Source organism: Bactrocera tryoni, chromosome 4 (assembly GCF_016617805.1).
Source record: "Bactrocera tryoni isolate S06 chromosome 4, CSIRO_BtryS06_freeze2, whole genome shotgun sequence".
Lineage (NCBI taxonomy): Eukaryota > Metazoa > Arthropoda > Insecta > Diptera > Tephritidae > Bactrocera > Bactrocera tryoni.
In genome coordinates this window covers 3,402,121-3,427,165 of record NC_052502.1, presented here as the reverse complement: position 1 = coordinate 3,427,165, position 25,045 = coordinate 3,402,121, and the positions used below count along the sequence as shown (strand labels likewise).

Here is a 25,045-nt window from a genome sequence, read left to right as displayed (position 1 = left end):
AATAATAAGTATTTAATTTAATACGTTTTCAAATAAATGAGCCGGTTATAGATAAAACAGATCTTAAGGTACTCGGCTCGGATAAGAATCTCTCAGATTTGTGCAAAAAATATAGTGAACGTTTAATAAATTTCATGAAAAAAATAATTTTACGAAGAAATTCAAATAACAACGGCACAAAAAAAATTCTAAATCTTCTGTGAATTTTACGATTACAGTATTACTGGTATAATTTTATGTAGAAGCTTCAAAAAGTGTCGACATATGTAGATAAAATAAAACAAAGTCAGACTTTCTTGGCAGAAACCTCTCTTAACCTTGGATTCGTATTTCCGAAACTATTAAAAGATTTGAAGACATGGTCCCTTAGCACAATTTTTTAACTTTGGAATCTGTTTCTACTTTATACAAAACGAATTTTCGAGAAGCATGCAAAGTGCTTCCACGACCAAGGGTGGACAAGATCACCTAACACACGAATATCTCAGCGCATATTTAGAGAGTAAAATAAGATTCTTTGCTTAATGAAGCGTAATATTAGGGTTCTTATTTGGGATGCATAAAAGTTTTATTATATTTATAAAGAACACATTGTAAGATTGCTCCATGAGCAACACAAGTCAGTTCCATAACAAATGTAATTGTATCATGCGTGGAGGTATTTGTTGTCTATGTCGAGATAAAATCACTAGATAAGCCTTTTAGAAGCACATTCATATCAAGCTTATATCACAACACATACATAGGTGTGTATTATATATACAAACATGCATATTTGAAAGTAATATCATGAATCATGATCCCACGAACATGGCAGAGCCACTGAAGTTCACCGCAATTAGCGTTTCAATCGGTCAAATGTCTGCAAAATTCGTTATCTTGTTGGCTTTTGTTTATGGCTGCGTAACAGCTGAATTTTAATTGATTAGAGGCCAATGCTTGATTTTTCTGTGGCTTTCCGAACTACATAATTTAGCTGCGTAAAACGCAGTTCAAGTGTATAGGAGTATATATGTACATATGTATATGTATGTATATATTTATATCATGAATTTACAACTCATGCGCATTGTTGGTATGAAGAAGTCAAAGTAAAGCGTTTAGAAAAGATCGCAAAAGTTCGGCTTGGTGGTGGAAAGTATGACATCATTTTCGGTTGCCTGAGTGTGTGCAGAAAGACTTTGTATGTACACTCATTTCTACATACTAGTAGTTATGACGATCCACTCTTCCGAAAAGTGCTGTGGGCATATTATCTAAACATTTTTGTCAAAATCCGAAAAGTTTTTAACCACGTAAACTCACTTATTGGTAAGTTGTTGATCAAAGGTCTTTCGTTAATGCGGTCGCACATCGATAGGCTATTGCAAATTTCTAAGTGCATAAATACATACAGTCATACATACGCGGCTTGAAACTTGTTGTAACCACGAGATTAAAGTATTCGAAAATTTTTGCGTAGTTATTAAGATAGATCTTTAGCAACTAGTAACTAGCAACCAATAGCAACTAAATGACATCTTTCCATAAAATCTTCTATCGTTTGTTTCCGTTGCTTTAAGAACTGTATACATACATACATAAGTACATATGTATATATGTATGTATGTATATACCGTTGTTCATATCAGCATTTTGGCTATAATTGCGAAAAAATTATTATTATTATTATTACTTTAGCCCCACACTTCTCATAACCTCACATTAGAGTATTATTACATTTACCTTTCTGAAAGCTCCGTTTCAATAGCACTTAAAAGCACCATGTTACCCGGCCATTGGGGATACCTTTTAATTAAGATTAAAAGATCTGCGCCGCCGAGCCGATAGTTAAATATCTGGGAATATTTGGAGTCTGCATATGCTTTCGTTGAACATGAACTATGATGAATATGTATGTATGTACATAAATATATGCAACGTGTGTACGTGTGTGCATTTTAATTCTTAGGCATCATCAACTTATTAACCGCGCATCACTAAGTATTTACACAGTATGACAATATTTTGTAGACGGAACTTTTTTTGAATCACAACTGGCGGTTGGTAATAGTATCAAATATATGTATTGTGCGCTTGTATGAACTTTACATATCTGTGCTAATTGCTCCAGTGCACCACTATGATTTTTATATAAAAACTTACAATAATTAATACGTACATGTATGCACAAAATTGCACTTGCGTTCAGTTCCAACAAAATCATTAATCCGTAGTAATACTTGTATGGTTATTTTGTATATTTTCTTCTATGTTAATATGTACATAAGTATATCGCTTTTGCATTTGCTTCACTTCACAACCCTATATTTATAAGTTCGTGTGCATGTATGTATGTATTTAGGTACAATATTTTGAGGTCGATGTCGCGTTTTGGTTTAGTTGTTGACAAATGCCAAAAAAATAATAATTAAGAAATTAACCGACGAACCTTAAACAACGAATAAAATCACACTCGAGTCCACGACACATCCAAGCTCTTTGAGACTTCCGCGGCAACTGAAACTTCTTTCAATTCGTAACAATGAGTAAAAACATAAAATAAATGCAAAATATTGTGTACATATCTGCGTAAGCATGTTTGTGTATATTAAAAGCGATTGTACAAAAGCAACAAATAAGCAAATACATAAAGACAAAACCAACACTGTGCGATTGTAGAAAACAATAAAGGTAACTCATGCAGTTCGACATGCGACACATATAGGGTGCCAAAATAGCTCATCGACTTTTTTTTCTCGCAATTTTTGCCGCCGGAAATGTGCAACCCGAGCTTTAATTATTCCACATAAAGCAGTGTAGCGGACAGTGAAATTTACGACGCGACTTCCCAAAACTCGGTATGTTTCTCTCAGCGAATAACCATCAGGGATATGTTGGAAAGCTGCGGTATTGGTATTATAAATATCTAGGGGGTTTCGCCGATTTTCTTCCTTTAGTGATATCCTAATCATTGGAGACAAGGGTCTTTCATATTGTCACAAATTGGTTCATGAAATCATGTTTTATACCCAAAATGCTTTACCCTATATTCTAAAGCTAAGTTACTTAGAGAACCACTTCGTTGACGGGGAGTTGTATTACAAGTTAACTAAACGCAACGATAAAAGCGATAGCGAGTGCTCGTACATAGAATATGAATGTGTATTTGTGTATGCAGTCGGAAAGCTACTGTTGCGTTTGGAAACGGACGAAGTGTGTCGCTTGTGTGATGATGCGAGAGCCAACGTGAGCATGCCGCTTGCCGAGAACGCGAGTGCACGAGTACTCGCCACATGATTCTCAGCATAGCAAACGGTGTTGTGATTGGAAGTGATTTTCCCGTAACAAATGATTTTGTTCATTTACTTGGAGGTGACTGTTTTTTCCTTCATATTAGGTACATATGTATGTATGTAAGTACGTACATTTTAATGTGTCAGGGGAGTTGGGTTTGATTTACATTATTTATGTGAACCTTGTTTAATTAATCATTTAAACCTAATATACTGAATGTAGCATATGAATGTATAATCAAAACAAACTTTTAAAATTTGTGAAAACCTCAGGAAGGAAGTTGTATTTTTGATACCGTTACACCTACGAACACATGTTATACCCTTATATGTACATACATATGTACATATATTTGTAATAATAGTGATCGGCACGTTCATCCTTTACCAGGATATTGATCACCATCATTTATATACATATATGTAAATATCTATCCAAGTCGGGAGCATAATGTTGCAGGGTGGGTGTTATTTAAAATTAATTTTATTTTGGCGAAAAGCTCAAAAGGATGCATCACATTTTGGATTAATCTCATTACTGTATAAATTCGACAGTCAAGATACATACATACATATATGCACGAATGTGGATATGAATCCACAAGTACGAGCATGCGTTTGTAGATATGTATGTATATCAACCAATAGGGATAGTTAATACAATTTGTGATGCACATACGTTTCTATGATATCCTGTAAATGGATAATCTAATTCATTAAACTTTAATTTTTATCGTCGAATAACTGATTTAATTTAATTTTCACTAGAGTATTTGGTAATAGACACGCAATCAAATCTGGCTATTGAGTGTGTGGAATAAAAGTATTTAGAATTAAAAAAAAAATGTTTGCTAGCAATCTTAATGTTCTATGTGAGTGTAGGGAGTGAAATGACTAAAATTTTTGTCAAACACAAAAAGTAAGTAAAATAAATTAATTGCCTTATAAATGCTTTCAATTTATTTAATGGAAATATATTTTAAACATTAACGTTTTTCATTTGTGATTTCAACGTAGTAATTGAAAATCAGCACGCAACTTGCTGATAATACGAGTACAAATCTCAGTCAACTAGTAATGTAATAACTGTAAAAAGATGTGCACATCGATAATAAATAAAGGTGTGGTACTAAGGTTAAAGTGTCATGGTAAAACTTAATTTTCACTTCATATTTTTTTAAGCAAATATTTCTTCGTGAGAAATTAAAAGTTTTTACAGTCAAGTTTCACATTTAAAAAATTAAAGTAATATAAATATAATATCAATATTTTTATCGTAAACTTTTAGACATACATTTCAAATGAAATTATCAGTATAAAATTAGTGGATTTCAAATTGATGAATGTGACTTAAATTTATTATGAAATGCAATTCAATGTAATGTAATAGAGATATTTCGAATATTTGACATATGTACATATACATACATATGTAGTACATATCTATAGGATTTTCAATATATGCATTTATGCGCATAAACTTTTTTGATATATTGCGCAGAATATGTAATCTACAAATCATTATCATCGACATTACTTGGCTTTAAGTCTTTCAATTCAGCTTCAAAAACTAAATTACAAATTTTCCTCTTAAGATGCACTTGTACGTGATGTGGAAGCTTCCTAACCGTCTTCGACATACTTAAAAAAAATAAATCCATATCATCATGTCCGTTTGTTTCCACCACAATGGATCGGTTTGTGTTTTGTACCTTTGAACAGTAATTATCACATATTGAATTTTTCGTGGACTTTAAGTTTCCTCGCACTGATATAGAATAGTTATTCGATTCCGCCATGTCCTCAACATTATGGCCAACATTTTTTTCCACACTGTTATCGCTCTCACTCAGAGTATCGAAATTGTTATCATTCCAGGAGGATTTGGAATCTCTGGGTGTATTGTGGTTCTTCTCAGGCATCAAAAGTGGATTTTCGTGATCAAATTTTATTTTTTTGGCTGGAATAAAAAAATTGAACTTCATCAGATATGTACATAAATTTCATTAATATTATATAAGACTTTTTTTTTAATTTTTTGAAGCGAAATGGAGCCCTCTGATGCTGTTTCAGTTCAATTTGACTTACCGTTAGAATGGTCAATGTCCAAGGAGTTGCGCCGGTCATTTTCATACTCAGTTATTAACGAATTCATTACGTCATAATGCTCCCAAAGCGATGGTATTCCTGTAGTTCTGACTTCAATACGTTCCCTTCTACAACGATAAATATATCCTTCCATTTAGAAAATTAGTCCAGAAGGGTATAAATACATATGTAAGTGTTTAAAAAGTTACCGGTACTTCGAAGTCATATTGTGCATCTTTGTCTTCATTTCTATTAAACTGTATTTAAAACCTTGCAATTCCATTTCCACAACTATTTCCATTAAAATGTGACTGTTTTTCTTGCAAGCACGCAGCTCGTCCAAGTTGCTCCTCCATAACTGAAGGAATAACCTTTCGCTGTCTTCCGTCCATCTATTGCGCCGCTTATTACCTTAAAACAGTATACATATGTATTATAATTTTTTATAAATAAGGTAATTTGTTGTAATTACTATACTCACTGGTTTTTATATCCTCTGGATCATCTTTATACAGCTTGCAATAAACAGACTTTGAAGACATGTTACCTACAGCAATGGGATCAATTCCAATACTCTTTAATTACATTTAGAGTAATTTAATCAGAACTCGTGATTTATGCACTTATATGAACGCGTTCTAAACTTGTTTTATTAACTTTTCAGAAAAGAGCAGAAAACGATAGTTCTTCGATAATAGTTATTTATATGCGACGATATCGATAATATAGAAGAGGATGACTGCACCTATTTGCAAACAGCCAATTGTATTTCCCCCCAACAATTGGGTATACTTATAGCGGGATTCTGTAACCAGTCTCTAGTCTCTATTTGAAACATTTTGAGGTAAAGTCTCAATTTGTGACTAGTTACTATTCACTAAACAGTCTCTAGCATTAGTCTCAAAATATTGCCTCAAATTTGATATCAGGTCTCACAAGTCACAAAACTAAAAACAACTCTTGTCTGCCATCTTGAATGTACTGAATAGAGATCGTCATAGATATTAATCGATTGTCGTTTTTTTATATTTTGCAAGCAACTCAAACACGAAAGGGTTAAAAATAAATCAATTTTACATAAATTTCGTAAATATTATGAAGCAAAGTCTACATTTATTTTTATTTTTATTGATAATTATGTTTTTTGACTATGTTATAGAAAATTGAATATTTGTTATCGACATATTTATTTTCATACAAGTGTAAAAACGTCTCTGAATAATCAAATGTAATAGATTTTGTGACTGTCACTTACAGAATAGCCAAATCGTCTCAAGTCTCAAAAATTGTCTCTAACTTAAAATCTCAAATTTAGAGACTTGAGACTGTATCACGGTACAGAATCGCACGGTTAAATAAAATGGATCCGGATTTTATTAAGGCTTAACATTTAGCAAATTTACTGGACATTTTGAAATAATATTGAAGCACTTTAACTGCTCCTCATCCTCAGAATACTTTTTTTTTGTGGTAGAGTGAATTCGCTTAAAATTAAACATTTTATTTCTATCTTTGACACACTGTTTTTCAAACCTCATCGGTTTAAAAAACAAAAACTTAAAGCTTGAGCACGCCGGCTGAACGTCATTCGCAATTAATTTTACGAAGAAACGTAAACAAATATTGCAAAAAATCGTTTTGTCCGGGGAAAATAAAGTGGTCTTATTCAACTGACAGTTATATTAAGCATTTCATTTGACGTTCAATTTCTTGAAGTAATCTGGCAGGCTTGTGCGTAAGGTAAGAAAATGTGAGGGAATTTGTTGTACCGCCTGGTTTTACTTTTTGTGAAGTAATAGAGATAAAAAATCGACTTAGTAGCAAAGACAATTTAACTTTTGCGAACAAATATAACGAAAATTATAATTGCAAAAAAAAGTTGAAGTATAAATCATAGCTATTGACTTGAGAACTTCATATGAAAAATTTGTCGTCAGCAGATAGGGAGAAATACGATTGGAAACAAAAGGTATATTCCGCGCAAAAGAAAATCAGAAAATAAGCGAACGGAACAAAGCAAAAACGTGACAACGACGAAATAGCAACCGTTTTGAACGTCGACATCGTCACAACAACAAAGATTTCGTCATCTCGAAGAAAACGAGGGAGAAGGTGACAGAAACTTTTTCGATTGCATTAGTTGGTAAGAACAACGACGTGGTTTCTATTTTGCGCAAGAGGAATAACGAAACCAAACACGCAACCAAGGAAAAAGGAGATTTAACCACAAAACAATAAAGAGAATTGTGAAGTAGTCATCAACGCGTTTAATCATTCCGCTACTGCAATGAGTGTAGACGCGTATGGGCCTAGTTCGCAGACTTTGACATTTTTGGATACAGAGGAGAATGACTTGATTGGCGCTGATACGCAAGCATCAGAATTTGATTTTCGCGACTTCACGCTCCCTTCTCAATCTCAAACACAAGCCTCTCAATTGGAATGTATTGGTGGTAATGCAACACAGGTAAATATTCAATGCTATTCAATTACATTTAGATGCAAACATGTTCTCTTCAATATCTGTCCAGAGCAAATTGAATGTACTAACAAACAATTTGGCCGAGTTGCAATTTGAAGAGGAGGATGACGATACATCTATATTAGCGGTAAAAGAACTTCCTAATCATGCCTGCAAATATTGTGGCATTCACGACCCTGGCACAGTAGTTATGTGTAATAACTGTAAAAAATGGTTTTGCAATGGAAGGGGTAGCACATCCGGATCGCATATAGTTAATCATTTAGTGCGAGCCAAGCATCGAGAAGTGACTCTTCATTCAGAAGGTCCTCTTGGGGAAACTGTACTCGAGTGTTATTCATGTGGTGTTCGTAATGTTTTTGTTTTAGGATTTATCCCTGCTAAAGCGGATTCAGTAGTCGTACTATTGTGTCGGTAAGTCGAAGATTACCAGCGGAAGCGATAGTTTCAACATAACTTCCTTACATTTTTGTTGTTTTGCAGTCAACCATGTGCTGCACAAAATTCTTTGAAAGATATGAATTGGGATCAAGATCAATGGAAACCTTTGATAACCGATCGATCTTTTTTACCATGGTTAGTAAAGGTACCTACCGAGCAAGAACAATTACGCGCTCGTCAGATATCTGCTGCTCAGATAAATAAATTGGAAGAATTGTGGAAAGAGAATATTGATGCAACGTTTCAAGATCTTGAGAAACCCGGAATTGATACGGAACCATCTCAAGTGCTTCTTCGATACGAAGATGGCTACCAATATGAAAAAGTTTTCGGACCTTTGGTACGATTAGAAGCGGAATATGATAAGAAGTTGAAAGAATCCCAAACACAAGAGGGCATAGAAGTGCGTTGGGATGTTGGCTTGAACAAAAAAACCATCGCCTATTTTACCTTGGCGAAAACTGATTCTGATATGAAACTAATGCATGGTGATGAATTAAGATTGCGTTACGTTGGAGAGCTTCATAAGCCGTGGAGCGAAATTGGTCACGTTATAAAAGTGCCTGACAATTATGGCGAAGATGTCGGGTTGGAGCTAAAGTCCTCAGCAGGTGCACCAGTTAAGTGTACCTCTAACTTTGCCGTTGATTTTATTTGGAAATGCACTTCATTTGATCGAATGACACGCGCACTTAAAGTATTTGCTATGGATCGCAGTTCAGTGTCTAATTACATATATGCTCGTCTTCTTGGACATGGCAGACATGATGGCAGTGATGAACTCTTGTTTCGTGGTCCCATACCAAAACTTTTTAGTGCCCCGAATTTACCGGATTTGAATCGCTCTCAAGTGTATGCTGTAAAACACGCATTGCAACGACCATTAAGTTTAATTCAAGGTAAATTAGTTTTTCATATTTATATTTAAAAAAGGTGACACGTTTATTCTTCACAGGTCCACCGGGTACAGGAAAAACCGTCACTTCGGCCACAATAGTATATCAATTAGTTAAACAGCATGGAGGCACCGTACTCGTATGTGCACCGAGCAACACAGCAGTAGACCAACTTACGGAAAAAATCCACCGCACAAACTTGAAAGTAGTTCGCCTCTGCGCCAAATCTCGAGAAGCAATCGATAGTCCTGTCAGCTTCCTAGCTTTACATAATCAAATTCGTAATATGGAAACCAATATAGAGTTAAAGAAGCTGCAACAACTCAAAGATGAGACCGGTGAATTGAGCTCTGCTGATGAAAAACGATACCGTACCCTGAAACGAGCCGCTGAGCATCAATTACTCGAAGCTGCTGATGTTATTTGTTGTACCTGCGTAAGCGCCGGTGATGTGCGTTTAGCACGTATAAAATTCACTTCTATCCTCATAGATGAATCCATGCAGTCCACTGAGCCAGAATGCATGGTACCAGTTGTTTTGGGAGCGAAACAGTTGATACTTGTTGGAGATCACTGCCAGTTGGGACCAGTTGTAATGTGCAAAAAAGCAGCCAGAGCTGGTCTATCGCAGAGCTTGTTCGAACGTCTAGTAGTTCTGGGTATCCGCCCTTTCCGATTGGAAGTCCAGTATAGAATGCATCCAGAATTGTCGCAATTCCCCTCAAACTTCTTTTATGAAGGCTCGCTGCAGAACGGTGTTTGTGCTGAAGATCGCAAACTAAAAATCGACTTTCCGTGGCCACAACCCGATAGGCCTATGTTTTTCCTTGTTACCCAAGGCCAAGAAGAAATTGCTGGCTCTGGAACATCCTATCTGAATCGTACTGAAGCAGCAAATGTGGAAAAAATAACTACACGTTTTCTCAAGGCTGGCGTCAAGCCAGAGCAAATTGGTATAATTACCCCATACGAGGGCCAACGCGCTTACTTAGTTCAATACATGCAATATCAAGGAAGCTTGCACTCCAGACTATATCAGGAAATTGAGATTGCTAGCGTGGATGCTTTCCAGGGCAGAGAGAAAGATATTATAATAATGTCATGTGTGCGATCTAATGAGCGTCAAGGTAAGTAGATCAAAAAAGTGGGAAAGTTTTTTATTATATGTATCTTCATATATCTTAACTTCGAACATAGGTATCGGTTTCCTCAATGATCCCCGGCGTTTGAATGTCGCGTTAACTCGCTCAAAATATGGCACTATCATTGTGGGCAATCCTAAAGTTTTGTCCAAGCAACCGCTTTGGAATCATTTACTTAATTTCTACAAAGATCGCAAAGTTTTGGTCGAGGGCTCATTGAACAATCTAAAGGAGTCCCTGATACAATTTCAAAAGCCCAAAAAGATTGTCAATACCCTAAATATGGGCGCCCACTTTATGACCACAATGATGGCTGATGCTAAGGAAGCCATGATTCCTGGCTCCATCTACGATCGATCCGGGCAGTACGGTTATTCATCGGGCCCTATTAACGCATCAAACTATGGCAGTAGTGGTCTAGGATTAGGATTGGGTTATGGCGGTAGCAACAACTTAGGTTACGGTAGCGGCGCAGCAGCTGCACAAATGCAAGCAGCTGCAGCTCAGAATTTAAATAATTTTATGAGCGGCAATTTTGGCGCTATCGGGGCCCGGAACAGCGGTCCAAGTGGAACGGCAAATCAAGCAGCTGCTAATGCGCACCAATGGAATCATCACCACGATTCGATCAGCTACATTTCACCAGAACGAGCCCAAGCAGCAATGAATAACATGCCAGTGCCGGTTGGTATGTTCATGAACATGAGTAATATTCCTCCGCGCTTCTACAACCAACACCAACAGGCGATACAGGCCGCGGCGAAACAAGGCCGCCGAACTGGTGCCGGCCTGGGAGCTACCGGTATTGCTGTAAACAACAACGGCAGCGGCAATGGAGTCAGCAAACTATTTAATAACTATAACTCTTCTCTCACTGGTGTTGCTAATAAAAATCAAAATGTTAAAAGTCGTAACAGCATGCAAGCTCCTAATACTACACCGTCAACAACAACTAGCGCCACCGATATTGCTAGTGTTCTCATTGGGGCTGCTTCTACCGCGTCCCAGAACAATGCCCTGCCGCTCACCCAACAGAACATGTCACAACAGATGAGCCAACCGGGGGGCTTTACATTGTCTCAACAGCCCGAGCTGTCACAGGATTTTGGTCAAATTTCGCAAATAGATAGCATTCTTTCCCAAGATGTAAATTTTACCGCGGTGAGCTTGAAACTTTTAATATGATCCCGTTACTCAAACATTACCATTAACGGTTTTTTTTTGTTCTTGTTGCAGGGCAATCTCACCACTGATAGGATGAAATTCGGCCTGAACAGTCAGAGTCAATTCTCGCAGCCTTATTGATATAACGGTTGATTCCAACTACAAAAGCAAAAGCAGCAGCAGTCAGTTAAACCAACAATTCATATCAAACAAATACAAACTTTTTGATGTAACGAAAGAGAACAAAGAAGACAAGAAGCGTGCACACAAAACACTGCAGAAACAGCAGCCACAGATCTCTGATCGCATGGATAGAATCGAACTGAAGCGGAATTACGAGGGATAAAAAGAGAAGATTCCGTTAATCTACCCAAATCACAAAAGGATGCAATTTCAATCAGCGAATCAGTGATCACATAAAAATGCGACTTCACAGCCACGGAGTAGTATGTGTGCCACCTGCGCAAACGTGTGCTTAAATGGGTTAATTACGAGTAGGAGAATTTGGAAGCGACGACAAGCAGAAAACGAAATACAAACACAACAATCCACAATGAGATTTTATGAGAGCCAAAAGAACGTCGCACATACAATAGGGATTGAAACATGAGTGAGCCAACAAAACAAAAATTTATTATTTTTAAATGGAGGTGAATGAAAGCTGAAGGCCTTTCATCGTACATACTTTATTTTCTTATATCACGACGAGCAAAACCAAAAAAGAAATGAAGCGAAAGAAATTAGCGGACACTCGATGTATTCCCAAAAAACTCTGAATATTGTTGAATAGAGTTTACGAGCATGGTTCATACGCTTTAGCGCCTTGAGGGCAATTACCGAGCCAATTGGCGGAAGTGTTCGATCGATACTTTTTATGGGACTCTCTTTGTATAGTGCTCCTCCATCAAAACTTCTACAAGACGATGTGTTTTTTTTTAGGAACAACGCTCTTCCTTTCAGTCCGGTGGAAATTCTTCAATGATGTCTGTGTGTATTGTGCTGAAGCATAGCGGGCTGTATTCCCCAGTTCTATTGCTCTTTGATTTTCCCCGCATAAATATATTATAACTTTTCAATTTTGTGATTACGTTCATTTTCTGACAAGTGATTTCTAAATTAGCGACTAAATTTCACAAAAAAAAAACAACAAATATTAACCAATTTTTATATACATTTAAACATGGAGTAAATGTATATTACCAAATATATATTTCAATAAAACGCTTCAACATCACCGTAGCGGCAGAATGAAGAACAATTTGATGAAGTGCTGCTATCGACGGCTGGTGAGGGAGCTCGCTTTCGTCGCAATTCCTTTTAGAAGAAACGCTTTGCTTTGCAATCCTTGCATGTGGAATCGTCTTGATTTCTCGGGAAAAATAAATCTCTGTTTTTATTATATGCATTAAAAATATTTTTTTTAAATAAAATAAAAACAATAAAATTTACATGTCCAATCTCTTGAAACAAATTTTCCAGAACTACAAAAAGTAGGCGTGAACAATGTGTTAGAATTTCAGACGACTTAGTCTGAACTTATACTCTATTTTAAGAGAAATTATTTCATGGACTGCTGTTGTTGGGGCGAAGTGCATTTCGAGGCTTATCCGGCAAAACTACATGCACGACGGGCTTGGTATGTTAAAAGTCGACTGGTTGAAAATAAACTGTGGAAATCCTTTCGGGTAGAAACATGTGTTTTTTTTTAAACAAAGCGGATTTTTCTTCTCTTTCGCTTTGTAATCAGCGTCCTTTAACGCGCGGCGCAATGTCTAGACAATAACATTTTGCGTTAAAAGCGCTAATCTTTGCTTTATGCTAGTTACCTTGTTGGATATAAGGAGTCGTCTAACGTCTGGTTTCATGCATTTATTTTTTTGGGTCAGTATTCAGTTACGATATGTGGACCTCGCCTTCAGTTAATTTTCGCTCACATACCCAATATGTATGTATGTATTTTAAATATCCCATGGTTGACAAGAAGTACGTATCGGTATATACAGTCATGGACAGAGAAATAGCACACTTAAAATAAATTATTTAAATCAGTTTTTAGTTTTATCAAATCGCAATAATTTCCTTCATTAATGTATGTATGTCTTGACTTCTAATGCCGTAGGCATGATAACGTTTTTGTTGTTACTCTTTACAATCGCATTCTAGCGAAATTTGATTGAACAAATGAATTGCACAAATTTGGTTATTTGTACAAATATTTATTACGAATTGGCAGTCGCGGGAAAAGGCTCTTGTAGCTCTTAAAAAAGGACAATTACTTCAGATCTACGCTAAAAGGCTAAAATCCAACTCACATTCCCAAAATTTTGAATTGTTCGAGGAAAATGGTATATAACCGCATAAATTTTTTTAAAGGGATCCTAACTTGCTGAAAAATAAAAAAATCTGCAAAGCTTCTGTATTATATTGTAAGAGCTTAAAAACAATAACACCTAAAAAAATTCTATGTCAAGACCGAAATAAGCTATTGGCAACTCAATAATTTTTTTTTAAAGAAAAATTAAAAAAAATAATAATTTTTTGTAAATAACTTACTTATTCCTCCATTTAAGCAATGCTAATGAAAAAATTCGATTTGTTTTGTGTTTATGTAATTGTTTACATGTTTTATGTTTGCTATTCTCTGTTCATGACTGTACCTTCCTCCAGCACTTTTGTATGTACATACATATGTAATCAATATAATTAATGAAATTAATAATTCAACATAAATATTATCGGACTAAGTGATTATATGACCTATTTTCGTCGAATAATAAATGTTCAATTCTTTCGTAAAATAAAGTTTTGGAAACGCCATATTTTCCTCCATCTGTTCTAAAAATTTATACGAGTATTAATTTACTTAAGCATTAGACTGGTTTGGGTGCCTGGCCACAGAGATATTGCAGGAAACTATAAGGCTGATGAGCTTGCTGGGACAGGTACCTCCGTCTCAACAATTGCGGAATGGGAACGGGTAGGAGGTCCGTTGGCTTCCTGTGGTTTGCTATTGGACCACCTCAACAAGCGCTGGACAACTACCACCAGCTGTGCAGTCGCAAGGTCTTCTAGCCGGAGGTAAATCGGAAGAGATCTAAGGAGCTATTCGCTCTTAGCAAGGTTCACCTTTTAATGCTTATAGGAGTTTTACCTGGACACAGTCCCATCGGCATTCATGCAGTAAGACTGAACTTCGTAGAAAAAACTCAATACGTTCTCCTCGAATGTCCCGCTTTTGTCAGAACAAGGTAAAAACTCCTCGGGTCTCATACACTTAGATATTCAGGGTATATGTCAAAAATATACATAAAACACCTTAAAAGATTTGTCATAGGTTCAAGGCGATTTGCCGTTAGCTAATATCTAGTCACAGGAGTTTTTCATTTGGCTTTACAAAGCACTGAATGAACAGTCTAAGTGTGATTCCTTCGCCACGCTGTTGGATCAGCCTTCTAACCTAACCTACTACCTACTTAAATAGAAATTGAATGGACATTGTATTGTAAGCGGCAAACTTTCTTTATCGCAAACGTAATTCTATGAAAACATTACCTTAAGTCGCCTTCCCAGACACAAAGTATTGTGTTAAAAGAAGCTTAAAATCTCACCTTTCCAACACAGATATACGACTGCAACGACATCTATTGCCAGAAAACGAAAAGACTTTTTCGACTAATCAATATATACAGATTTTTTAATAATGTTGTAAACTTACCTTTCTCATTTATTTTATTCAGTAAATAAAATTCGTAAATTTTGTTTAGTTTGCTCTTGTTAGACTGGAACAATGCATTTATTATGTTTTCTTCCTCTGTTGACTATATCAATAGTTACATAGACAAACTGATAATATAAGTGTCAGAGCAGTGTTAAGCATTTTCCCTCTATTGTTTGGTAAAGTGAAGTTGTGGTGGTCGTGCGGAAGTTTGGGAGTGGAGAGCAGAAAGAGTGGTGATTGGAAAAAAATATGGTGGGTGAAGGGGAGGGGAAGGGAGGTGAGGCAATGATATCTGTATACACACCACTTGTTAAGTGGTGCCTGTGTGAACTGATTGATAATTTAATTTACATTTGAGATTTTTTCTTGTGTTATAAACTATGCCGGTGATTTTCGCAACAAATTTTATCATTATTAATTACTTTGCCTTTCATAAAAGGATATTACAAAATGTGACAATAATGGCAATTGCATAATCGTGCAAATTCACAATGAGTATATAATTATTTAAAAGATGTGCAGCAAAATATAAGCGTTAGACCGAGCTTCCGTACTTGTAAACAAAAAACAAAAAAAAAGAGAAAACAATGTGTAAAATTATTAGAATTAAAGTTTTTGCCTAACAAATACATACAATCACAAGTAATAAGGCTTCCACAGCTGTGCGGTTGTGAATTACATATGTATATACATACTTTTCCGCTATTTAAATGTAACTCTTTACGTTGCAAATTATTCGAGAATCTAATAATACTTTTTTCGCTATTTGCTTGATCTTTCGTTCAATGTTTCTTCTATGAAATGTTTTTGTACATAACCGCAAATTTAATTTGTCCAAACAATTATCGTGAATTTTTAGGGCTTTGAATGCCTTTTAATTACCTCCTGATAACATGACCTGCACATCTTTTGTGGAACAATTTTTTAGCACCGGAAGCTAATTTATTTGTTGCTTTCTTTAATTCTGAACTTATTCAATCCAATCCTGAAGAAAGGTTGCTTTAAGGCTATTTGGTGTAATGTGTTATAAATTAATCTAAGACCTTCATGGAAGGTGTACAGAGTATTTGAGACGGTTCAAATGAACGCATCTCTTGACAGTGCATTAGTGCAGCCTTTTGCCCCTAAACATTTAAATATTCTTAAACTCGCATGGGTTCTGTTTTGTTAATTCCATAAAGCTGCCTTCTAGCAGTTGGTAAATTGTTTGTGTTTTGATGGGACAAAAGGCTGAATGAGCAAAGGCAAAGTTCATGACTATGCACTGCCATTACAAATGATACTTTATTTAACTATTTAGGTTTTTGGTTTGTTTTTGTTTTTTAAGTTCTACAATACATTACATTGTGTAAATATATATATTATTATTTTTTTTTCAATTTTACATTTTGGTACAAAAATTCTTCAAATTACTCATTTTTTGCTTTCCTTTTTTCTACTTTTTTAATATTTTTTTTACATTTTTGTTTTCGCTTTTAAAATTAGATACTTAACATTAGACAGATACAAATACAATAATATTGGAACACTATTTTTTCATCCAGGTAATTTGTTACATTCGATTCAACTACATTATTTGCTAGTGTTTTCTATTTATTTTACTGTGAATTATCTTTCCATAGTTTTTATCATTACAATTATTTTCGTTTTTATTGACATTATTTTTTTTAATGTGAGGTGGTGAGTTTAAGTCCATTGATGGATACATCTACATATTAACTTATTTTTATAGAATTTGTTTTTTTTTTGTTTAATGTAACGAGACATATTGTTTAATATATTGTGCGCTTCTTTCTACTTCAGTTTGGACTTCTTTTTTTGTTTATTTTGTATTGTTGCGTTGATATATGTTTCATTAATTGAATTAACTTAAGCGGCAAATATGTAACTTTGAATCTCAAATATTTTTTTATCATTTCAGTTGATGCGAGGTTCCTTATGCTTAGCATATTTTAAAATAACGCTTATTTAATTCTGTAAAAAATATATATACACGTTTATAAACCCTTATCTTTTCAAATTTTGCTTTTAATTTCCTGAGTTTTTTATTTTTGCTTTTTAACTTAACAACTAAACACATTTTCACCTCCAATGCTTCGATGGTTTTAACAATAATTGTATAGAAATAAAAAATACTGAAGTCATTTACTTCATTTTAATATAGTTTTTAGTCAGTTAAAATTTCTTATGTACAAGACGAAATTATTGATTGGAAATGAACAAGTGGCAACGCTTTTTCTATATAAGCTTTTCATAAGACATAAGGAACAGATAAAAATGTCCTTCAAAGGAAATAATTAAAGAAAAATCGGTACAAAATCAAAAATGATGCTCTTAAGAGTGAGTTACGGAACATATTCCTTATCCCAGTCACGGGCGCGCAGCAATAAAGACAATTTTTATTAGCTGCAGTATTACTAAGGATATTCAGCAAGTTCAATAAGAATTTAATATTTATCCCTACGTGACATACATATGTATGTATGTCATTTTTCCCCCACCACAGGTAAGAAATTATTGATACATCTCTAACTTTATTTGGTCTAGACGAGCTTAATATTTTGTATAAACAATTTAAGCCCGAAATTTTGGTCAAAATTCGATTTTTTTTTACAAACCGCCATTTTGTCAAATATTTTTATTTTGCTTATTCCTTTAACTACTTTAACGAAATCTGTTTGGTTTTTTAAGTTCAGAGGATCCAGTTCAGAGGTATAGAGCTCGAAGATCAGCTGTAGTTTCTTTCCAAAAATATGCTAAAATAATAATATGTATAAAATGTGTACAAATTTTTGGATCAATAAATTTAAAAGATTTCCCAGAACAAATTCGGGAAAATTTGCTTTTTTTCGGCCTTCTAACTGTATGTATATAACCTCTTAATATACAGTATTTATGTTTATTGCATTTTATTACGGCAACATACTTCCATAGAAGTGGACTGCGTTAGCCGTTTGGATAGGTCCATAACCGGAATCAATATATGTACAATTCATTGAAAATTTCCATTTGGTAAAACTTACTATTTCTATGAAAGAAATATTTTAAATTACACCGGAGTTAATACATGAAAAGATAAGCCTACACCGCCTAGTAACAATACCACATGTGTGAGATGATAAGTAACTATACCAAATGACTGACTTATGGCGACATACTCCAACCTTATCACACATGCCACAAAACAACATCTAGTAGCAGCCAACATCCTATTATACATATACACTATATCCGGTTATAACGACTCCGCTTATAGTGTCCGTCCCGCTTATACCGACGAAATTTTTCGGAATTCAACCGGATATAGCGACGAAAAAAAAAATTCAGCGAAATAATGCCAACAAATTTAAACATCAAACGACGTAATTAGAAATGTATGTATATATCAGTGATCGACACCCTTGCTTGTGTGCGTAGCAGCGACACGAAGGCTCTTACACTCTCACTACTCTCTGTCAGTTTTAGCCGTCGCCTTAACAACGCTGCTGCTAGAGAGAGATAGTCGAAGTGCAATGCTGACGTCACACATATGTTTATAGCGTGCGTGTGCAGACCACATAGCCTATTCGATAGGATGTCCCGTTATATTTCTAGTTTTTTCTGTTTTTTTTTTCCAATTTTCCATTTTTTTGAATGCGTAAATTCGTCAAATGTGAGTTAATGCGCAAAATGCGTAAAATGCGCGATAAGGAAGTCATTCAGTTTAAGCTCGACACTTGTGCATTACACCCGCAAAATGTCTCAAAAACGAAAGTGCTTCTCTGTTGAAGAAAAAATGCAAATTATCCGGCGCCTGGAAGCCGGTGAGCGCAACGTTACTCTGGCAAAAGAATTCTGCGTGGGCCACACAACAATTGCCACAATCAAAAAAAATAAAGAAAAAATTAAAACGTTATTTAATAGTAATATCTTAAAGCCAAAACGCGTCAGAGCTTCAACTCAAGATCAAGTGGACAAAGCATTGTTACAGTAGTTCATATTGCAACGCAGTCGAGAAATCCCATTTAGTGGTCCACTGCTTCTAGAAAAAGCAAATTTTTTCGCTAAGCAATTTAAAATTGAAAATTTTAATTGTACTGTGAGTTGGATAAGCCGCTTTAAGGTCAGGCATAATATTGTCGGCGGTACAGTCAGTGGAGAATCTTTGTCTGTACAAAAAATCGATGTTAGCGAGTGGCTTACAAAGGTTTGGCCTATACTACGAAAAGATTTCACTGATGAGGAAATTTTTAATGCCGGCGAAACTGGACTATTCTACAAATTAACTCCAGAAAAAACATTAAAATTTAAAGGTGATGAGGAAAATTATTTTGAAAAAATCTGTTTATTGAAATTTTAATTTATATGTGAAAAATGCACTGGAGGGAAGCTGTCCAAGGAAAGGATAACTCTGCTTGTTGCAGCCAATATGAGTGGTAATATTAAAAAGCATGTATTGGTTATTGGAAAATCAAAGCGACCTAGATGCTTTAAAAATGTTCAGTCTATTCCAAACAACAAGTACTGAACACTAAGAGTTACTTACGTATAACACAATTCGACACTAAATTAATAAACATACGCACATAGCATCGTAATTCGATACTAAATTTATAGGAGACGTACATACGTACGTACATAACGTATTAGAAACAGAAACATTGAATTTCGGCGTCTAATGTGGTAATGACATACGTATGCAAAACAATAGAACTTGATGTAAACAAACATCAAAGGGGTGTGGATACACCTGGATACATCTACTACTATCGGCCGAGGGCATCCAAGCAGCCCCAGGAGCACAGCGTCAGCAACCAGCAACCGCGGCCGGTCATAAAACCAGCAAAACTAGAAGCATTGCCCCGACAAACGCCGCTCAGCACGAACGCGCGTAAACTACCCACCACGTGACGAGTCCCAGCTGCAGGTGAAGCAAATCGCGAAGCCTGTGCTACGACAGGGCTGCGAGTTACGTAGCCTAACATAACAGTCTGGCAACTATCCCTCCACCAACGCCATTACGATATATAAAACATATGTATGTACGATATTAAGGTCTCGTTAAGCATAATAAGAATATTATATGTCAGTCTTAAGATTCATTCCACTAATAAATGTTGTATATACATAAGTATATAACACTAACATAACTGGCGCAGTCGCTCCCCAAAAAAAAAAAAGAAAGACGAACCTACCTGTACCCAAAAGTTAATAAAGTTAATCGGTGGAACTATCAAAAATAATAATATTTTGTGAAGTTAAATAAAAATCTAGAAAAGTTGATCTAAAATTAAAAAATGAAAAAGGAAAGCTAAATTTCATTATATCAGAACTCTGTTAACTATTAACTTAACTACATAACCTACAAGGACTACATAACTAAGGTCGAAATCTACAAATTATATATATATTTTTTTAAGTGAAAAACTGTATTTAACATTCATTGTTCAGTACCGGACTCCGAAATTCCAAAAATTAAAATAAAATAAGTGAAATAAAACAGTTTCTAAATTACATAATTTGGCAAATCACATTTTTTATTCTACAATTCAAAAAACTAATATCATATTGAAATAAAATAAGAGACTAAACGCAAAATCTGTAAACTAAAGAAGGTAAAATCAACAAGATATACAAACTCAAAATTGACAATTCGGTAACCTGCAAATTAATCACGGCAATCCATAGTTATATACATGTGTATGCAAAAACGATATGCTCTGAACTGAACTATTAAAAATACATCACAAATACTTTTTTGATATAAAAAAGTAAAAATATTTTAAAAAAATTATCGTCGCTAATGTGCAAAACAAAATTTAACATATAATACATGCCACGTTGTCACAAAACCTTCATGTCACCACATGGTAGCAAACCGTAAGGTCACCTTTAAAAAGTATATAACAATTTTGCGATCAACTCCAACAATCCAATTAGTAATTTTAAATAGCGGTATTTGGCAACTCCAACAATCCAATTAGTAACTTCGAATAGCGGTACTTGGCAATGACAACTAATCCAATTAGTTCCAGTGAGAACCAACCGGCAATGGCAACTCACCCAAATAGTTCCAGTGAGAAACGACCAGCATTGCAGCTGTCAGTGAGCGACATTGTGAAAGATTCACACAGAGTCCACGAATTCCGCGGAGACGACATGTATGCCCTCTCTTCGTTTTTAAGAGAAGTCGACGCCGTACTGGCAATGCTGTATGCAGATCCCACAACATACGAATATGTATACCGAAGGGTAATTCTAAACAAAATTCAAGGTAAGGCATTACATGCAATTCGTACTGTATCGTCAGATGCCAACTGGATCGAAATCAAAGCAACTCTAATCAGAACTTTCGGCATTAAGGAGACATACCATCAACTTTACCAGCAAGCGTTTGCTCTTCGACATACTAGCATTAGAATTTATTTTGAATTGTTAATAAATATATTATACAAATTAAACGAAAAATTTGAATACGATGTAAGTAAACCAATTTGAATACGATGTAAGTAAACCGATGGTTAGTAAAACTAAGCGACTACAATCTAAATATCGATTACATTAAGGGAGGAGATAACCATGTAGCAGATTTTTTAAGCAGAATCAATTCTGATACTCATGAAATAAACGTAGGTAATGACAGTTCAAGCTCCTTAAATAATAACGCAAGTGACGATACAATTTCAATGCATTCCCATGCTGATGATAGAAGTAATTACATTGGCATTTTAGACACAGTAGTAAACAGATTTCCTGTTCAAATAATTTTTACAAACATTAAAAGTAAAGAATTTGAAATTATAAATAATAAAAAAAAAGATTTACATCAGTTTAGAAGATCTAAGTAATAATTTAGAACAAATTTTAGAACGAAACATCTCAGGCTCAAAAATAGGAATTTACACAGATCTCGACGAGGAAAAATACAATATTTTACAACAAAAAATTGTAGATATATACAAAAATAAGCCAAATTTCAAATTTTTCAGATGTTCTTACAACGCAAAAGATATGGCTTCAGAAAACGAAACATTTAGACAAATTCACATGTACCATAAAAATGAAACGGGTCACACTGGTATTAATGAAAACTACGAAGGATTGAAAAAATGTATATATTATCCAAATTTAAAAACTTTGATACAGAAGTATATTAACAATTGCGATACTTGCAATAGAATAAAATACGATCGCAAACCAGTGAAACCTAAGTTCGCAATGACCGAAACCACAAAGGATAAGAATCAGATCATACATACATATAGTTACACCATCCACCTCACCACACACCTCACCTCAGCACATTATTATACCCAGCCCTGCCAACGCAATTAATCCAGTACTATAAAATTATAAGAATGCAAGAAGCAATACGAGCACCCCAACATAGGAACAACGAACACACAACTAAACACATAGCAGACTTCGCACAAGCAATATACCCAGCAGATTTAAAAGCGAGATCTCCTGAAAGGAGGAATGAAGGAGTCCTCCTATTGACCTCTTTTAGGAGCAGTAACGGAGATTTTTTAATTTTGTTCTTATATTGTGTTTTTTTTTTATATTTTATTTTAGTGTTGACCTCCTCTTGTCATCTTTTAGGAGCAAAAAAGGAGATTTTATACTTCTATTGTGATTTTTTTTACTTCATTTTAGTATTGATCTCCTTTTGTCCTCCTTTAGGAGCAATAAAGGAGATTTTTTAATTTTTCGTAGCTTAAAAATCGTACTTTTGATTCAAAAATTACAATTTAACGGGAAATAATAACTGTTATTTTTTGTCTTCAAGCGATTGTTCATTTCAACTGTGTTTTTTAAAGCGTGCAGACGTAAGTGTTTTATATCTAAGTATTAAATATTTTAAATTGATAATTAAATGTACTCTAAAAGGCATTTAAAACGCCTAGTGAATAAAAAATTAAATAATTTATACAAAAAACAAAATAATAATACTACACAAAATGAAAATGATGTGAAAAGTGTTAATGAAATTGAAAGTGATACAAGCTCTAAAGAAGTTTTTGAAGAAGTTGAAAGTGGTAAGGCTCGAAAGAAGTGATAGAAGATTTTTGTTTGCCAGCTGAACCACTTTCAAAACAGTTAGCCATTTGGGCAATTGAAAATCGAATAACAAGGGCCGCATGTAATAGTCTTCTTGCAATTTTAAACTCATAAAATTTAAATGTGCCTATATCAAAAAATAAGCTCTTACAATCTTTCCAACCAGATGATACTAATGTAATAGCCATGCCGCCTGGAGAATATTTTCACTTTGGCTTAGAAAATGCATTGAAAAATGAAATAAAACACGATAATTCTGTAGGTGAAAAAATTGTATTAGATGTTTTTTGCGATGGTTTGCCACTTTACAAAAGTTCCGCGAAAACTCTTTGGCCAGTATTGGGAGCAATTTCAAATTGTGAATCACAACCATTTTTAATTGGCAGTTTTATTGGTTGCTCAAAGCCACAGGAAGTTGAAAAATATTTGGAGAAATTTTTGGACGAGTACTTTGAGCTTAAAAAAAATGGGATGTTCTGTGGCGGTAAATCTTATAAAATCAAAATAGGAGCTATCATATGTGATGCTCCAGCCAAAGCTTTTTTAAGTGGCACTGTTGGCCATACGTGTTCATATGGATGTTCCAAATGTGAGCAAAAAGCTGTGAGAATAAATAAACGTCTCTCATATTCTCTAACTTCTGGCGTCTTAAGAACTGACCAAAGTTTCGCCGAACGAACCACAAAAAACTTCCATTTAGCAAGATTTCATACTACTGCACATCCACTGGAAAATTGTGGCGTAAACATGATTACACAGTTCCCTTTGGATGTGATGCATTTATTCGATTTAGGAGTGGTTAAAAAAAGTTTACTTTTAATATGGAAAGGTAAACCGATAAAAAAAAATAAAAAATGCCTAAACAGTAATTTACTTAATGAAAAAATTGGAATTGTTCGAAAATATACGCCAAAAGAGTTTAATCGGAAGTTGAGGCCATTTGAAGAGATGCCACGTTGGAAAGCTTCAGAATTTCGACAAATAATATTGTATACAGGTTTCTTTCTGTTAAGAAATGTTATTGAAGATGATCTTTATGAGCATTTTTTGATTTTAATGACAGCATATAGATTCATATCCTGTCCAAGAATGTGCGAAAGTAATTTAGCCTGTGTGCAGAAGCTTTTAGAGGCTTATGTTGAAGATTTTGCCAATTTATACGGCAAAGATCGAGTCAGTTATAATGTTCATAACTTGCTCCATATATCGCAGTGTGTAAAGGACTTTGGATGTGCTTCTAACTTCTCTGGATATAAATTTGAAAGTTTTTTACAAATTTTGAAAAAGGATTGCCGGAAATCTCAATATATTTCTCAACAGTTGAATAATCGCATTACAGAGCGAAATTTTATTCCTAGGAAGAAAAAAAAATTGTCCACTGGGCAAAAAAGTTAATAATATTTATAATAAATATCAGTTCGGTAATTTTTTTTTAAGCAATAAAGTCCCAGATTGCTATTGCATGACGCAGGAATTAAATGTTTTTAAAATAATTGGGTTTCAAAAAGTGGGTGAACAGCTGGTTGTTAGAGGTAAATATTTTAACGATGCAACAAGTTCATTTACTTATCCAGTAGACTCAAAAAGTGCGTTAGGGATATCGAAAGCATCTGTTTTAGCTGATTTAGAGCACAATATACCTCTCGAAATAATTTACTGCAAACTTTTTGCAATTGCTGAAGACGATCACTTTCATTTTGTTCCCATTTTGCATCATTGTTACTAAATTAATATATAATACAAAAATAATATAATACTTGTAAAATAATATAATATTATACACTTAATTATAGATAAAT

At 34.6% G+C, this 25,045-nt stretch overlaps 3 protein-coding genes across 5 annotated transcripts in view; 1 reads left to right on the top strand and 2 right to left on the bottom strand.

Annotated features, from left to right (window-relative positions):
• Window positions 1-3,004, bottom strand: part of LOC120775302 (phospholipid-transporting ATPase ID) — a 43,312-nt gene extending 40,308 nt beyond the window's left edge. The window contains exon 1 of one of the 2 annotated variants that reach the window (XM_040105434.1): window positions 1,726-3,004. The gene's annotated coding sequence lies outside the window, so the exon portion shown is untranslated. The remainder of the gene's footprint in view (window positions 1-1,725) is intronic. The other variant, XM_040105435.1, reaches the window with a different exon arrangement.
• A 1,531-nt stretch (window positions 3,005-4,535) lies between these two features.
• On the bottom strand, window positions 4,536-6,194 carry LOC120775303. Of its 2 annotated transcripts, XM_040105437.1 has the most exons (5): window positions 5,845-6,194; window positions 5,573-5,774; window positions 5,364-5,491; window positions 4,988-5,235; window positions 4,818-4,916 (listed from the first exon to the last, which is right to left on the bottom strand). In XM_040105437.1, the coding sequence occupies exons 1-5, from the start codon at window positions 5,903-5,905 to the stop codon at window positions 4,899-4,901; spliced, it is 657 nt and encodes a 218-aa protein (XP_039961371.1). In that variant the 5' UTR covers window positions 5,906-6,194; the 3' UTR covers window positions 4,818-4,898. The 2 variants fall into 2 exon arrangements, with proteins under 2 accessions (XP_039961370.1, XP_039961371.1); XM_040105436.1 differs by having other exon boundaries at window positions 4,536-5,235; window positions 5,845-6,193.
• A 910-nt stretch (window positions 6,195-7,104) lies between these two features.
• LOC120773716 (regulator of nonsense transcripts 1 homolog) lies at window positions 7,105-12,936 on the top strand. The gene is made up of 6 exons (XM_040102765.1): window positions 7,105-7,830; window positions 7,895-8,259; window positions 8,329-9,185; window positions 9,242-10,309; window positions 10,380-11,485; window positions 11,561-12,936. The coding sequence occupies exons 1-6, from the start codon at window positions 7,651-7,653 to the stop codon at window positions 11,627-11,629; spliced, it is 3,645 nt and encodes a 1,214-aa protein (XP_039958699.1). The 5' UTR covers window positions 7,105-7,650; the 3' UTR covers window positions 11,630-12,936.
• Window positions 12,937-25,045: the final 12,109 nt, after the last annotated feature.